Source organism: Oncorhynchus gorbuscha, linkage group LG06 (genome assembly GCF_021184085.1).
Source record: "Oncorhynchus gorbuscha isolate QuinsamMale2020 ecotype Even-year linkage group LG06, OgorEven_v1.0, whole genome shotgun sequence".
In the NCBI taxonomy this organism is placed as follows: domain Eukaryota; kingdom Metazoa; phylum Chordata; class Actinopteri; order Salmoniformes; family Salmonidae; genus Oncorhynchus; species Oncorhynchus gorbuscha.
Window position 1 is genome coordinate 18,735,115 of NC_060178.1, and position 16,111 is coordinate 18,751,225.

The 16,111-nt window shown below is 45.6% G+C and overlaps 1 protein-coding gene across 3 annotated transcripts in view; it reads right to left on the reverse strand.

Annotated features, from left to right (window-relative positions):
• LOC124037645 (SRSF protein kinase 2-like) overlaps nucleotides 1-16,111 on the reverse strand; it is a 106,572-nt gene that overhangs the window by 4,452 nt on the left and 86,009 nt on the right. For 2 of the 3 annotated variants that reach the window (XM_046352568.1, XM_046352570.1), the window contains 11 exons: nucleotides 15,694-15,781; nucleotides 15,491-15,578; nucleotides 15,270-15,376; nucleotides 13,222-13,387; nucleotides 11,140-11,165; nucleotides 10,678-10,993; nucleotides 8,745-9,656; nucleotides 7,512-7,627; nucleotides 6,749-6,856; nucleotides 6,249-6,318; nucleotides 558-650 (listed from right to left, as the gene is read on the reverse strand). In XM_046352568.1, coding sequence (XP_046208524.1) covers nucleotides 558-650; nucleotides 6,249-6,318; nucleotides 6,749-6,856; nucleotides 7,512-7,627; nucleotides 8,745-9,656; nucleotides 10,678-10,993; nucleotides 11,140-11,165; nucleotides 13,222-13,387; nucleotides 15,270-15,376; nucleotides 15,491-15,578; nucleotides 15,694-15,781 — 2,090 coding nt within the window. Of the gene's footprint in view, nucleotides 1-25; nucleotides 119-557; nucleotides 651-6,248; nucleotides 6,319-6,748; nucleotides 6,857-7,511; nucleotides 7,628-8,744; nucleotides 9,657-10,677; nucleotides 10,994-11,139; nucleotides 11,166-13,221; nucleotides 13,388-15,269; nucleotides 15,377-15,490; nucleotides 15,579-15,693; nucleotides 15,782-16,111 lie in introns of all 3 variants that reach the window. The other variant, XM_046352569.1, reaches the window with a different exon arrangement.

A 16,111-nucleotide genomic window follows, 5' to 3' on the forward strand; every position in this document is an offset into this window, starting at 1 on the left:
GGGTAGTGACTCATCATGACGTTACCTTTCTTGGAGAAAAACTCTCGGCTGTACTTCCCGGCGGCGACCACTTTGCGTGGAACCTTCCCCAATAGCTCCATGATCAGAGCGATGTGATCTGAACCCCGGCCATCACAGGCCACACCACCAAAGAACAGGCACGGCACAGCATTACATCACAAACATACGCACACGCTGGACGGACGGACACACTGCTGCCTGGACACGCCACACTGACTGACAGACAGACTGACTGACGGGACGGTAAGTCTCTCAAGAGGTTAGTGGAGAGGACTTTGCCTAAACTGGTTTGATAGTGTGTGTGTGAATTACATACAGTACAATTCCCTCTTTATGTCCTTTCTATCTTTAACAACTGTTCACAACAATGGTGTGTTGGCCATTTGCTGCAAAATCCCTTATTGCTTTTGGACTTCTTATATCATTCCCATTCCACTCTATTAGTATTCCTGTGTGTCCATCTGACTGTCTGAGTCAGTGTGTGCGCTCAGGCGTCTGTGTGTCTCCGTCCCACCAGCACTTTCCCTCAGTGCTACCTCTTCTGTTGAAGAACTCCCGGGAATATTTTCCGGAGAGTGCAAAGTGCCGTGGAATAATGCCCAGCAGCTCAATGATGTGGGCTATATGGTCTACAGAGGAGAGAGAGAGAAAGGAGGAAGAGGAACACGAGGAGGAGGAGGAGGAGGAGGAGAAGGAGAAGGGGGAGGAAGAGGAGAGAGGAAGAACGGAGGAAGAGGAACAGGGAAAGGAGGAAAAGGAGAGAGGGAACAAGGAGGAATAAGAAAAGTAGGAGTAGAGGGAGAAAATATAAAGGAGAGAGAAAAAGGAGGACAAGGAACCGGAGAGGAGGGAATGAGAGATAAAAGAGAAGAAAGGAGGACAAGCAAGGAAGGGAGAGGTAAGAGGGAAAGGAAAGAGGGGGAAAGTGAAAAAGAGGTAGAGACAGAGAGCTCAGTGTTAGTGACCCTACATCAGAGGTGGTGAGATGGAATAGAGAGTGCAGTGGGTTTGGAGTAGAGAAACATGCATCTATTATCTTTCAATCTGAGAGAATCATCACCAAATAATGGTCTGATTCTAACTGAACACAATTCAGTGGCTCTCATTGTCATCAATTAAGATATCATGGCATATGTACTACCATAGTATGGTGAAATATGTATGGGGTCAAATGTGAGTGGCTGGACATCAGATCAAAGAGGAGGGTTGATGTGACACTGTGCAGGATGTCAACTGGACTAGACTCAGGGATGGACAGGATGGTGGAGCTATGGGGTGGGTGGAGATTCAGACATGAGCCAGAATAGATGGGGTTTAGGGAGCGAGAAGGTGTGGATGTGAAGGTTTTAACAATGGCGCCAGAGGACATGGCTGCAAATTTTATGAACTCCTAACCAATCGTGCGATTGTGTGTGTTTTTTCGTGTTATTTGTAACTTATTTTGTACATAATGTTTCTGCCACCATCTCTTATGACCAAAAAGAGCTTCTGGATACCAGGACAGCGATTATTCACCTCGTACTGACAAATAATTTTTCTTTAACGAGTTGGACATGAAGGATTTACTCCAGACACCCGACAAGGCCCAAATCCCCGTCATTCGCATGAAGAAGAGACAGAGTTATCGGGGACGTAGGCCCGGGGTGCCTTATAAGGATCCGACGGCAAATGGGTAATCTTCCTCTACCATTCAGTCCTATTAGACAACGTACAATCACTGGATTACACAAATATCCTACCAACGGGACATTAAAAACTGTAATATCTTATGTTTCACCGAGTCGTGGCTGAACAATGACTTGGATAACATAGAGCTGGTGGGGTTTTCGCGGCATCGGCAAGATAGAACAGCTGCCTCCGGTAAGACAAGGAGTGGCGGTCTGTATATATTTGTAAACAACAGCTGGTGCACGAAATCTAATATTAACGAAGTCTCAAGGTTCTGCTTGCCTGAGGTAGAGTATCTCATGATAAGTTGTAGACCACACCATTTACCAGGAGAGTTTTCATCTATATTTTTCATAGCTGTCTATTTACCACCACAGAACGATGCTGGCACTAAGACCGCACTCAATGAGCTGTATAAGGCCATAAGAAAACAGGAAAACGTTCGTTCATAGGCGGCGCTCCTAGTGGCCGGGACTTTAATGCAGGGAAGCTTAAATCCGTTTTACCTCATTTCTACCAGCATGTTAAATGTGCAACCAGAGTGAAAAAAAAACTCTAGACCACCTTTACTCCACACACAGATGCATACAAAGCTCTCCCTCATCCTCCATTTGGCAAATCTGACCATAATTCTATCCTCCCGATTCCTGCATACAAGCAAAAACTAAAGCAGGAAGCACCAGTGACTTGCTCAATACAGAAGTGGTCAGATGACGCAGATGCTAAGTTACAGAACTGTTTTTCTAGCACAGACAGGAATATGTTCCGGGATTCCTCAGATGGCATTGAGGAGTTCACCGCATCAGTCACTGGCTTTAACAATAAGTGCATCGATGACGTCATCCCCACAGTGACTGTACTTACATACCCCAACCAGAAGACATGGATTACAGTTAACATCTGCACTGAGCTGCCGCTTTCAAGGAGCAGGACTTTAACACGGAAGCTTATAAGAAATCCCGCTATGGCCTCCGACGAACCATCAAACAGGCAAAGCTTCAATACAGGACTAAGATTGAATCGTACTACACCGGCTCCGACACCCGTCAGATGTGGCAGAACTTGCAAACAGAATACAAAGGGAAGCACAGCCGCGAGCTGCCCAGTAACACACTCCTACCAGATGAGCTAAATAACTTCTAGGCACACTTCGAGGCAAGCAACACTGAAGCATACATGAAAGAATCAGCTGTTCTGGACGACTGTATGATCACGCTCTCCGTAGCCGATGTGAGAAAGACCTTTAAACAGGACAACATTCACAAGGCTGCAGGGCAAGACGGATTACGGATTACCAGGACGTGTACTCTGAGCATTCGCTGATCAACTGGCAAGTGTCTTCACTGACATTTTCAACCTGTGCCCAAGAACACTAAGGTAACCTGCCTAAAGACTCACTCACATCTGCTGGTCATGGCTCACATCAAACCATTACCCCAGAAACCCTAGACCCACTCAAATTTGCATACCGCCCCAACAGATCCACAGATGATGCAATCAATATTGAACACCTACGTAAGAATTCTATTCATTGACTACAGCTCAGCGTTCGACACCATAGTGCCCTCAAAGTACATCACTAGGCTAAGGACCCTGGGACTATACCTCCCTCTGCAACTGGATCCGAGACTTCCTGACCGGCCGACCCCAGGTGGTAAGGGTAGGTAACAACACATTTGCCATGCTGATCCTCAACACAGGGGCCCCTCAGGGGTGCATGCTCAGTTCCCTCCTGTACTCCTTGTTCACCCATGACTGCATGGCCAGGAATGACTCCAACACCATCATTAAGTTGCTGATAACACAACAGTGGTAGGCCTGATCACCGACCACGATGAGACAGCCTATAGGGAGGAGGTCAGAGACCTGGTCGTGTGGTGCCAGGATAACAACATTTCCCTCAACGTGGTCAAGACAAAGGAGATGATTGTGGACTACAGGAAAAAGAGGACCGAGCATGCCCCCATTCTCCTTGACGGGGCTGTAGTGGAGCAGGTTGAGAGCTTCAAGTTCCTTGGTGTCCACATCACCAACAAACTATCATGGTCCAAACACACAAAGACAGTCGTGAAGAGGGCACAACGATGCCTATTCACCCTCAGGAGACTGAAAAGATTTGGCATGGGACCTCTGATCCTCAAAATGTTCTACAGCTGCACCATCGAGAGCATGGTTGCATCACTGCCTGGTATGCAACTGCTCAGCTTCCGAGCGCAAGGCACTACAGAGGGTAGTGAGTATGGCCCAGTACATCACTGGGGCCAAGCTTCCTGCCACCCAGGACCTCTATACCAGGCAGTGTCAGAGGAAGGCCCTAGAAATTGTCAGACTCCAGCCACCTTGGTCATAGACTTTTCTCTCTGCTACCGCACGGCAAGCGGTACTGGAGCACCAAGTCTTGGTCCAAATGGCTTCTTAACAGCTTCTACCCCCAAACCATAAGACTCCCGAACAGCTAATCAAATCGCTACCTGGACTATTTTTTTATTTAACACTTATTTTTATTAAAACTAGATTGTTGGTTAAGGGCTGGTAAGTAAGCATTTCACCTGTTGTATTCGGCGCATGTGACAAATAACATTTGATTTGGGATGTGAATATGGGGATATGGAGAGTTTAGGGAGTGAGAAGGTGTGGATGTGAATATGGGGATATGGTGGATTTAGGGAGTGAGAACGTGTGGATGTGAATATGGGGATATGGAGAGTTTAGGCAGGGAGAAGGTGTGGATGTGAATATGGGGATATGGAGAGTTTAGGGAGTGAGAAGGTGTGGATGTGAATATGGGGATATGGAGAGTTTAGGCAGGGAGAAGGTGTGGATGTGAATATGGGGATATGGAGAGTTTAGGGAGGGAGAAGGTGTGGATGTGAATATGGGGATATGGAGAGTTTAGGCAGGGAGAAGGTGTGGATGTGAATATGGGGATATGGAGAGTTTAGGGAGGGAGAAGGTGTGGATGTGAATATGGGGATATGGAGAGTTTAGGGAGGGAGAAGGTGTGGATGTGAATATGGGGATAGGGAGAGTTTAGGGAGGGAGAAGGTGTGGATGTGAATATGGGGATATGGAGAGTTTAGGCAGGGAGAAGGTGTGGATGTGAATATGGGGATATGGAGAGTTTAGGCAGGGAGAAGGTGTGGATGTGAATATGGGGATATGGAGAGTTTAGGGAGGGAGAAGGTGTGGATGTGAATATGGGGATATGGAGAGTTTAGGCAGGGAGAAGGTGTGGATGTGAATATGGGGATATGGAGAGTTTAGGGAGGGAGAAGGTGTGGATGTGAATATGGGGATATGGAGAGTTTAGGCAGGGAGAAGGTGTGGATGTGAATATGGGGATATGGAGAGTTTAGGGAGGGAGAAGGTGTGGATGTGAATATGGGGATATGGAGAGTTTAGGAGGGAGAAGGTGTGGATGTGAATATGGGGATATGGAGAGTTTAGGGAGGGAGAAGGTGTGGATGTGAATATGGGGATAGGGAGAGTTTAGGGAGTGAGAAGGTGTGGATGTGAATATGGGGATATGGAGAGTTTAGGCAGGGAGAAGGTGTGGATGTGAATATGGGGATATGGAGAGTTTAGGGAGGGAGAAGGTGTGGATGTGAATATGGGGATATGGAGAGTTTAGGCAGGGAGAAGGTGTGGATGTGAATATGGGGATATGGAGAGTTTAGGGAGGGAGAAGGTGTGGATGTGAATATGGGGATATGGAGAGTTTAGGGAGGGAGAAGGTGTGGATGTGAATATGGGGATATGGAGAGTTTAGGGAGGGAGAAGGTGTGGATGTGAATATGGGGATATGGAGAGTTTAGGGAGGGAGAAGGTGTGGATGTGAATATGGGGATATGGAGAGTTTAGGGAGGGAGAAGGTGTGGATGTGAATATGGGGATATGGAGAGTTTAGGGAGGGAGAAGGTGTGGATGTGAATATGGGGATATGGAGAGTTTAGGCAGGGAGAAGGTGTGGATGTGAATATGGGGATATGGAGAGTTTAGGGAGGGAGAAGGTGTGGATGTGAATATGGGGATATGGAGAGTTTAGGCAGGGAGAAGGTGTGGATGTGAATATGGGGATAGGGAGAGTTTAGGGAGTGAGAAGGTGTGGATGTGAATACTGGGATAGGGTGCGACAAGGTTTTAATGCGGGGATTGGATGAGTTAGGTCAGGTAAAGATGTTGAGTCAGGTATAGAATGTGAGGATAGATAAATAGATAATAGCAGATAGGGAAACTAGAAGGGACTATACTAAAATCTGCTGGACATCTTTAGTCCATGATTTGGGCCCATTGTTATAAAACAATTTACAATCAAGCTTTCATAATATCTACTACTACGACAGTGTATTACTATATATAATGTATCATCTAATTCAGTTGAGCAAATCTCACATGACAGTGCTACAACAGTTGTACCTACACAATTACTCAGTCTAAACACATTAACAACACAACGACACATATTAAACAGCTATTTCTACATCACTACATAGATAAACATGTACTACTGTGTTTAGTATGAGGCTGGTCTATTAGGAGAACAGTGTGTATAGACTCACCCTCATCCCTGGAGTAGTCTTCCCCAGAGTGAGGCTCAAACAGGTAGTCTCCTGTAGCCAGCTCAAACGCCTGCAGGACACATTCCGGATAGTGTCATCAGTCAGTACTGATGTGTGTTTTTGTGTGTGAGTGTGTGTGTGTGTGTGTGTGCACAGGCATGTGTGTGTGTGTGTGTGTGTGTGTGTGTGTGTGTGTGTGTGCACAGGCATGTGTGTGTGTGTGTGTGTGTGTGTGTGTGTGTGTGTGTGTGTGTGTGTGTGTGTGTGTGTGTGTGTGTGTGTGTGTGTGTGTGTGTGTGTGTGTGTGTGTGTGTGTGTGTGTGTGTGTGTGTGTGTGTGTGAGAGTGTGAGTGTGAGTGAGTGTGAGTGTGTGTGTGTGTGTGTGTGTGTGTGTGTGTGTGTGTGTGTGTGTGTGTGTGTGTGTGTGTGTGTGTGTGTGTGTGTGTGTGTGTGTGTGTGTGTGTGTGTGTGAGAGTGTGAGTGTGAGTGTGTGTGCTCACCATGCAGGCGGTGCTCCAGATGTCAGCAGGAGTGCTGTACCCAGCTCCTATCAGGACCTCTATGGAGCGGTACTGTCTGGTTTGAATATCCTCTGTGAAGTGCTTGTGCTGAGAGACAGTGAGGAAGAGATATAAGAGAAAGCCTAAAACCCCAAACAGCAAACAATGCAGGATAAAGAGAAAAAAGGAGGCCAAAAAGGAAGAAAGAGGAGAGAGAGGATAAAGAGAAAGGAGGAAGGAGAAAGAGAGGAGAGAGAGGAGCGAGAGAAAGAAAGAGAGAGGGGAAAGAGAAAGGAAGAGAAAGAGCGAGAGAAAGAGGAGAGAGAGGAGATGGATAAACTATACTGTACTGTATATTATGCATCTGTGTCTATTGCAAAACACCCATACACATACTGTGCACCAGGGCTCTCCATCTGTTCCTGGAGAACTATCGTCCAGTAGGTTTTCACTCCAACCCTAATCAAAAACACCTGATTCTAATAATTAGCTGGTTGAAAAGCTGAACCAGCTTAGTTACAACTGGGTTGGAGTGAAAACCTACAGGAGGGTAGCTCTCCAGAAAAAGGGTTTGAGAACCCTAAACACACACAGTCATATACCTCTGTGTGCGTACACACACACACACACACACACACACACACACACACACACACACACACACACACACACACACACACACACACACACACACACACACACACACACACACACACACACACACACACACACACACACACACACACACACACACACAACTTACCACCCAGCAGGCGTTGCCCAGGTCAGCTATCTTGACTCGGAGTGTGTCAGCGTTGCGAGGGTCCAGGGGGTTGACCAGGAGGTCTGCTGCTTTGGCCTTGGCTAAAACTACATCATCTAGTTAGGATAAATGTGTTATTGTTGGGGAAAAGGTCAGGCAGCAGGCAGAGGATGTCCAGTATGTGTTTCTCTATGACTTCATGTCAAGTCGAATCAAATCAAATGTGATACAACAGGTGTAAACTTTACAGTGAAATGCTTACACACCTAACCAACAATGCAGTTTAAAACAATACAGATAAGAAAAAAAAGACAAGTAATTAAAGAGCAGCAGTAAAATAACAATAGCGAGACTATATACAGGGGATACTGGTACAGAGTCAATGTGCTGGGGCACCGGTTATTTGAGGTAATACGTACATGTAGGTAGAGTTATTAAAGTGACTATGCATAGAAGATAGTGTAGATAGTGTGGTCTACAGTGTATCATGAGATACTGTACCATAGGCGCGCAGTAGCTCAAGACTTCCTTAGATATCGTGCACCAGCTGTTGTTTACAAAAATACATAGTCCACCGCCCCTCGTCTTACCAAACACCTCTGTTCTATCCTGCCAGTACAGCGTGTAACCAGCCAGCTGTATGTTGATATTGTCGTCGTTCAGCCACCACTCCGTGAAGCATAAGATTTTACAGTTTTGAATGTAGGTGGGGGTGTAATCGATCACCTATGAATTCTCAGATTGTGTTTTTTTGTTAGTTTATTTGTGTTGTTTGTAACTTGTACATTTTAATTTTATTTTGTACATAATGTTGCCGCTACCATCTCTTATGACCGAAAATAACTTCTGGACATCCTACGAGTCCTACGCGAACAATTTACTGCTTTCTCAGATTCTCTTCAAGCAAATCACGGGGATCTGAGCTTGTTCCCGAGAAAGCAGTAAATTGTTCGCGTAGGACTCGTAGGACGTCCAGAAGTTATTTTCGGTCATAAGAGATGGTAGCGGCAACATTATGTACAAAATAAAATAAAAATGTACAAGTTACAAACAACACAAATAAACTAACAAAAAAACACAATCTGTTGGGGACACACTTCCCTACCTCCTCCCTTACACAAGAAGGCCTTCTTCTCCGGTGCCATTTTAGATGTATATGCACATCTGTGTCCATGCATGTGGGTGAAAGAGTGAAAGAGAGAGAAAAATATAGAGAAAGGAGAAATATCTCACCTTTAGGCGTGTCTCCAGTGCTTGAGGACGACACAGTACGACTGCGGTCTGCAGTGGGGCCGTGAGGGGATGTCCTGGACCCCGGTTGACCAGCTTCGCCCACTGTGACGGGGCTACCTGGGTCAGGGTCCAGAGGCAGGTCAGGGAAGCGTGGCGCCGTGCCCCTGTGGCGTTGCGCCCCGTTGGTCAGGCCCGGCGTGACCACCTCGCCATTGAAGAGCTCGTAGGAGGAGCTGAGGGAGCTTTGATCCCTGTCCGTGCAGCTGATCTCTGACTCTACCAGGGGGCAGTGCAGAGGGATGGGGGAGGAGGTAGGGGCTGGGGGGTTGGCTCTGGGACATCTCTCCCTGTCCCTGTCCACACCCCCTAGGATGACATGGCCATTGGTTTTGGTGGTGTTGTTGTTGTTGTGTCCCATGGTGGTGGAGATGGAGTTAGTGAGGTCGTCAGCACCTGTTTCTGTTTCATCAGCATCGTCGTCTTCATCATCATCATCGTCATCATCATCATCATCGTCGTCGTCGTCGTCCTCCTCCTCCTCTTCCTCTTTGTCCTTTTCCTGCTCCTTGGTCTCCTCACCCTTCAACTCCTCCTCTGTTCTTGGTTCCTCTTTCTCATCTTTTTCAGAAGGAGCTGTAACCAAGTCCTCTTCATTGTCATCCTCTTCTTCCCCATCTTCCTCCTCCACCTCCTCATTGTCATTCTCTTCCTTAACCTCCTCTTTCTCCCCCTCCTCCCCCTCTCCCTCTGGGTTCGCGGTAGCTCCGTTGCCATCCCCAGGTGTAGTGGTGGTGGGTGTGGGATTCTGTGTCTCGGTCTCTGGGGTAGTGCTGGGGGTGGGCTCCCCCTCTGGCCCTGCTGCTGCCTCTGGGGTGGGGGGCACCTCTGACTGCTCCTGAGGTGTGGCTGCACCTGAAAGACAGGGGGAGAGAAAAAGTGGAAGAGTGAAAAAGAGAGAAGGGAGAGAGGGAGAAAGAGGGGGTGGGAGGAAAGCGAGAGCTTGGGTTAGACTGTAGTTGTTTATGAATCCGCCTTGCATTTCTCCCACGCAGTACACTCTAAAACAATTCAGGGTTGTTTGGATGACCCAACTACTGGGTTACAGGCATTAGGTCACTTAGTTATTTACAAAAATAATAAGAGCAAGGTTGTGTTGTTGATGCTGGGTTTATTGTGGGTTATTGAGTTACGACACAGCGGGTCAGATCAGAAGACTGGAGCCGTGGCTTAATAGGGCCATGCTTTCCGGTAGTTATTTTTGGTCACCTGCAAGAGTAAATAAATGTAATTCCGGTTAATTTGTTCTGTTGTATTGTTATCACATGTTAAGGTTGAACATGAACTTTTTTCTCAGCATATGTAATGTGCACAAAGGAAAATGTTATTTTGTAGTATACAAACTTAACATGATGAACAGGAATTACATTTACTCTCACGGGTGGCCAAAAATTATTAAAAGCCACGACCCTAATAGGCCAAACCTCTTGAAAATAACCTATGAATTACATTAAAAAAGACTCAGGTGCTGGGTTAACCCAACACGAAAGTCAACAAAAGCCCAATTGATGATTAAATGAACCCATGTTTGGGTAATTCAACAACCCAACTGGCTGGGTCAAAATAACCCAGCATGTGTTTTGTCCAATATTTACCCAGCACTGGGTTACCAAATAAACCAAATGTTGTTGTTTTTAACCCAGCACTTGTGTGTCGGCCTAGTGTGGGTGGAGAGGTTGGAGGCTGGCTCGTCCTCCTCCAGTTCTCCATTCAATTCTATTCACTCTCAGCTTGGTACAGAACTCTATCCACACAGCTCTGACACACACACACACAATAGAATGAGTGAATAACCAACACATTGAGTGAATGAGTATATAACCATCACCACCACCACCACCACCACACTGATTTACAATCAAACCATGTAACTCACAGGTGTGATTGGTTAGCCTGGTTGGCCTCTCCCTCTCTGTCTCCCCTTCCTCCTCCTCATCTCCATCCTCTTCATCGTAATCATCGTCGTCGTCATCACTCTCGCCCAGTGCAACGGCGGGCCCCAGTGCCGCGTTGCGGGGTGTGTGTTTTGGGGAGTGTGTGTCCCCCTCACCATCGGGGCCCTCTGTGGCCCTCTGTTTCTCAGCCTCTCTCTCCAGGGCCTCGATCTCCCGCATGCGTATCTCCAACAGCTCGGTCTGACGCTTCTGTTTTTTCTTCAGCTTCTTCTTCTTGTTCTTAGAGATCTTCCCTACCTAGAGAAGAGGAGAGAGGAGAAAGGAGGAGGAAGAGTCTATTAAAGTCACTGATGTACAACGACCTATGGGCTGAGTGACTAGAATTAGATAGAAAACATTGTATATTCTGCTCTGAGATTTATACAGAACATTGTGGTACTCACCGGTTTGGCCTGTGGTGCTGTGCTGACTGTTGGGATGAAACAGAGTCAGGGTCAGGAGAAAGTTCACCTTCAAACATATCATCCCTACAAAGTCCTATAATAATAATATATACCCCTGAATAAGATAACACCCCATTCAATTATTTATACCCTCGTATAGACTTCATACAGAATCTTTATTTATACCCTCTTATAGACTTCATACAGAATCTTTATTTATACCCTCGTATAGACTTCATACAGAATCTTTATTTATACCCTCTTATAGACTTCATACAGAATCTTTATTTATACCCTCTTATAGACTTCATAGAGAATCTTTATTTATACCCTCTTATAGACTTCATACAGAATCTTTATTTATACCCTCTTATAGACTTCATACAGAATCTTTATTTATACCCTCTTATAGACTTCATAGAGAATCTTTATTTATACCCTCTTATAGACTTCATACAGAATCTTTATTTATACCCTCTTATAGACTTCATACAGAATCTGTATTTATACCCTTTTATAGACTTCATACAGAATCTGTATTTATACCCTCTTATAGACTTCATAGAGAATCTTTATTTATACCTTTTTATAGACTTCATACAGAATCTTTATTTATACCCTCTTATAGACTTCATACAGAATCTTTGGATGAACTGTGAGTTGAATGGAGGATTTAATCAAAGTAATTTCAGACAGCTTTATTCCCTTTTCCTAGATTCATAGAAATCAACCCTTTCTCCATGTGTTACGCAATGCCCACATACATATCAGTCATCATCATTCCAGCCTGACTCATAGGTGTGTGAGCAGTATGAGGATGTCTGGAACAATACTGATTTCTGAGGAAAAGTCAGTCACGGAATTATCGTTAATTACAGAGGGTTCCTGTTGGTTGTGCTGAATGTGATTGACAAGACAGCTCATGGAGGGGTTCATGAGGAGTTCATGAGGGGGTCAAGACCCCTTGCTTTGACTAAATTTGTGTGATGTCGAGACTACTTGACCCCTGACTGCCTGGGCACACACGTGACAGGACCAACAAGTAGTAAAGTTTCAGGGAGAAGTTGAAGGAACATAGGCCAAGACAATAGGGAAGTGTGTGCTGGCCAGATAAGAATGCTTGAAAACTCTGCTTCCACCCTTTCCTCCTTGCTAAAGGCACGTTTCCGTGATCACTCTCACAAACATCTAGCGTTTAGTGGAGCCACAAGCTCTCAAGCAATCTCTGTGCCTATCAAATCAAACTAGGAGAGAGCTCTCACCAAATTGATTGGTTGGCTCAGGCTGGCAAGCTGAAGCAACAAACTAAGAGACCGCCCAACTGATTGATTCATCTGATTGATTCATAGATTACTTAATGGTGTGACCGCTGTACTGATACACAGCAGGACAGTTATCAGAACCGCCGATAGATTCAACTACTGCTAATAGGATAGAAGAGAGACTTCCCTACACTATAGCATTAGACCTTGTCTTTAAGTAAGCAATTTTAATTTTAATTTTTTTATTTTACCTTTATTTAACCAGGCAAGTCAGTTAAGAACATATTCTTATTTTCAATGACGGCCTGGGAACAGTGGGTTAACTGCCTGTTCAGGGGCAGAACAACAGATTTGTACCTTGTCAGCTCAGGGGTTTGAACTCGCAACCTTCCATTTACTAGCCCAACCCTCTAACCACTAGGCTACGCTTCATAAGAATCAAATGGTTCATGATGAATTAGTCTCATACCTCCTCTACAAAGAGCGCACTGTACCGATTCAACTAAGACTGAACCTCAAGTCAAACAGCGAAAGATATCTCTACCCAGGTCTAGGGTAAAACAGTCCTAAGTACTCCTTTAAAATATATCTGACAGGCTTTATTCACTACTCACTGTTGGACTCCCAAAACACTTCAGTTTGAAATGAGGAGAAGGCTACAATAACTAACTATTTGGATAACGCTTAGAGGGATAGTTCACCGTCAAATATTGTCAGATGGCTTAGGAAAAACTGTGATTTTTGGTGATAATGATTATTTTAACCCTGTTATTTTCTTCTACAGACAGTGAGTTAGCAGGTGAGGTGGTCTGTACCCTACCTGCAGATCCAGAGGGTGGGGGCGCCCCAGCCTTCTGCCACTCTGTGGCCTCCACGGCCATGCGGCGGACAAACGCATCGTCCACACACATCAGGATGTTCTCCGGCTTGATGTCCGTGTGGATGATCTTACACTTGCTGTGGAGGTAGTCCAAGCCCTGCAGAACCTACATGAACACAAGCATGCACAAATGCGCACACACACACCAACACAGACACACGTGTAAGCAAACACAAACACACAAATCCCAGATGAAACACCACTGATGCTCTCACAACGCTAAATGAACCATTCCTTTGATCTTAGTCATCCTTCATCGGGGACAAGGCTGCTGTTGTTGTTTTGTTTGGTGTGTGTGTGTGTGTTTGCCAGTGTTTGATTTTAGGTGCTTTTGTATTGAAGTTGAGAGCAGTTTCTATTAATCTTCAGTGGGCTATTCAAGTGGGAGGCAGCAGAGATGAACAGATAACTTTAATTCACATGCTGCTCTGCCCTGGTCTTCAGGGGGAAGGCCTGTGAAGGCCTTGTGAAGTCAACAATATGTATTGTACTGGACTGGACTGGCCTGCAGTAGTGCCTCTGGCTGGCAATATCACTTCTCTTCCTCTCATTGTTGGTGCTAATAAAGAGTGTTTATGGAAGTGAAAGTGATGTGTGTATGTGAATGTGTCTGAGTCAAGTAAATGAGGATGTGTGAGTGTGTACTTGCGTGCGTGAGTTTGTGCCCGTTCGTGCATGAATGCGTGAGTGTGTGTTAGTGCTTTTTAAGGTCTGTTCGGTTTCGGTTAGATTATTTACAAAATAGTCACGGTTTTGGATTAATCTGATTTTTGTTTTTTAACATTAAAGGCACTATGCATTATGTGGGTTGAATACTGTGACAACACAGAATAAAACAATGAATACATGTCCTATGACGGTAGTGACTGCCCACTACTGGTTATCACTTATTAACCATCATTTATTCACATTACTTTAAAAAAATATGTATGTTGTGTATATCCCTCTAGTGGTGTGGGGGCTGTGCTTTGGCAAAGTGGGTAGGGTTATATCCTGCCTGTTTGGCCCTGTCCGGGGGTATCGTCGGACGGGGCCACAGTGTCTCCCAACCCCTCCTCTCTCAGCCTCCAGTATTTATGCTGCTGTAGTTTAAGTGTCGGGGGCTAGGGTCAGTTTGTTATATCTGGAGTATTTCTCCTGTCTTATCCAGTGTCCTGTGTGAATTTAAGTATGCTCTCTTTAATTCTCTCTCTCTCTCTCTCTCTCTCTCTCTCTCTCTCTCTCTCTCTCTCTCTCTCTCTCTCTCTCTCTCTCTCTCTCTCTCTCTCTCTCTCTCTCTCTCTCTCTCTCTCTCTCTCTCTCTCTCTCTCTCTCTCTCTCTCTCTCTCTCTCTCTCTCACCATGCCTCAGGACTACCTGGCATGATGACTCCTTGCTGTCCCCAGTCCACCTGGCCATGCTGCTCCAGTTTCAACTGTTCTGCCTGCGGCTATGGGACCCTGACCTGTTCACCGGACGTGCTACCTGTCCCAGACCTGCTGCAGGAGCGGTAGAGATACTCTTAATGATCGGCTATGAAAAGCCAACTGACATTTACTCCTGAGGTGCTGACTTGCTGCACCCTCGACAACTACTGTGATTATTATTATTTGACCATGCTGGTCATTTATGAACATTTGAACATCTTTGCCATGTTCTGTTATAATCTCCACCCGGCACAGCCAGAAGAGGACTGGCCACCCCTCATAGCCTGGTTCCTCTCTAGGTTTCTTCCGAGGTTTTGGCCTTTCCAATTCATCATCTCATCTCTAGAGATGTTGCCTATGCTCTCTGACAAAATCCCCACTTTAGTAGTTCATACTTTTATGACTGCTGAAAACCAAATATCAATCACTTCGATCATTTACTCTCAGGTAGAGATACCTCGCGAAGCAACTGCACTCTATCCCTCTCTCGTGTTCTACTGTCCCTTCTCTCCCTTCCATGTCTGCCCCACACATACCAGACAAGTAGGTGGTCACCGCTCAGCACTAGCGTGTGTGGCATACCTGCTTGATAATACTCTTAACACAGGGAAGAGGAAGGCCCTGGTAGTTGGACTTGATGATCCACTTTAGAAGGTGGTGTCCGAGAACCTCAAACACCATACACACATCTGGGACAGCTGGTCAAGGAGGACCACAGCTTCATCACTGAGATACATACGCAGATGTAAAGAGCATATAAGTATACACACACATCCACACACACACTCTGTAGGCAAGGATACGTATTCCGTTGATTCCAGAGATCTTGAAGTCATCTATCAGCTGAACCACCATTTCTTTGTTTTGGTCAGAGGGGTCGCTCTCTCTCACCTGGAGATGAACGACAAACAATAGAGAGATCAGGACGGAGGGTGTGAGAGAGGTGTGCGAGGCGGGGAAACGAAACACACACACACACAAACACATACACAGAGTCGCTACTCACACATCTGAGCAGTTTGATCTCATCCAAGGCTGTCTCGGTGTAATGCTGGGCACTCTTCACCACCTTCATCGCCACAAAGTTCTTCACCCTGAAACAAGAAACACATAACACACAGAGAGATCCATATCACAACATGATGGACTACAGCAGAGCTAGCCATGCAACACTGGAGTTGAACCAATCAATCACAGATTGGGGGAAAACACACTGTTGGGGAAGATGTTTACTGGTAATGGTTTCATATCCAAGGACAATGTCCATGTGAGTGAGGAACAGTGTACAGTGTATGATTGTGTAATTGATTTAATTGGGGCTAATTGAGTATATGGGCGAGCTGTACGATGTAACCTAGTGAACGGTGATATTCTGACACTGAGACTGTTATGCATCAGTGTGGTTAACACTTTGGCACTCTGTG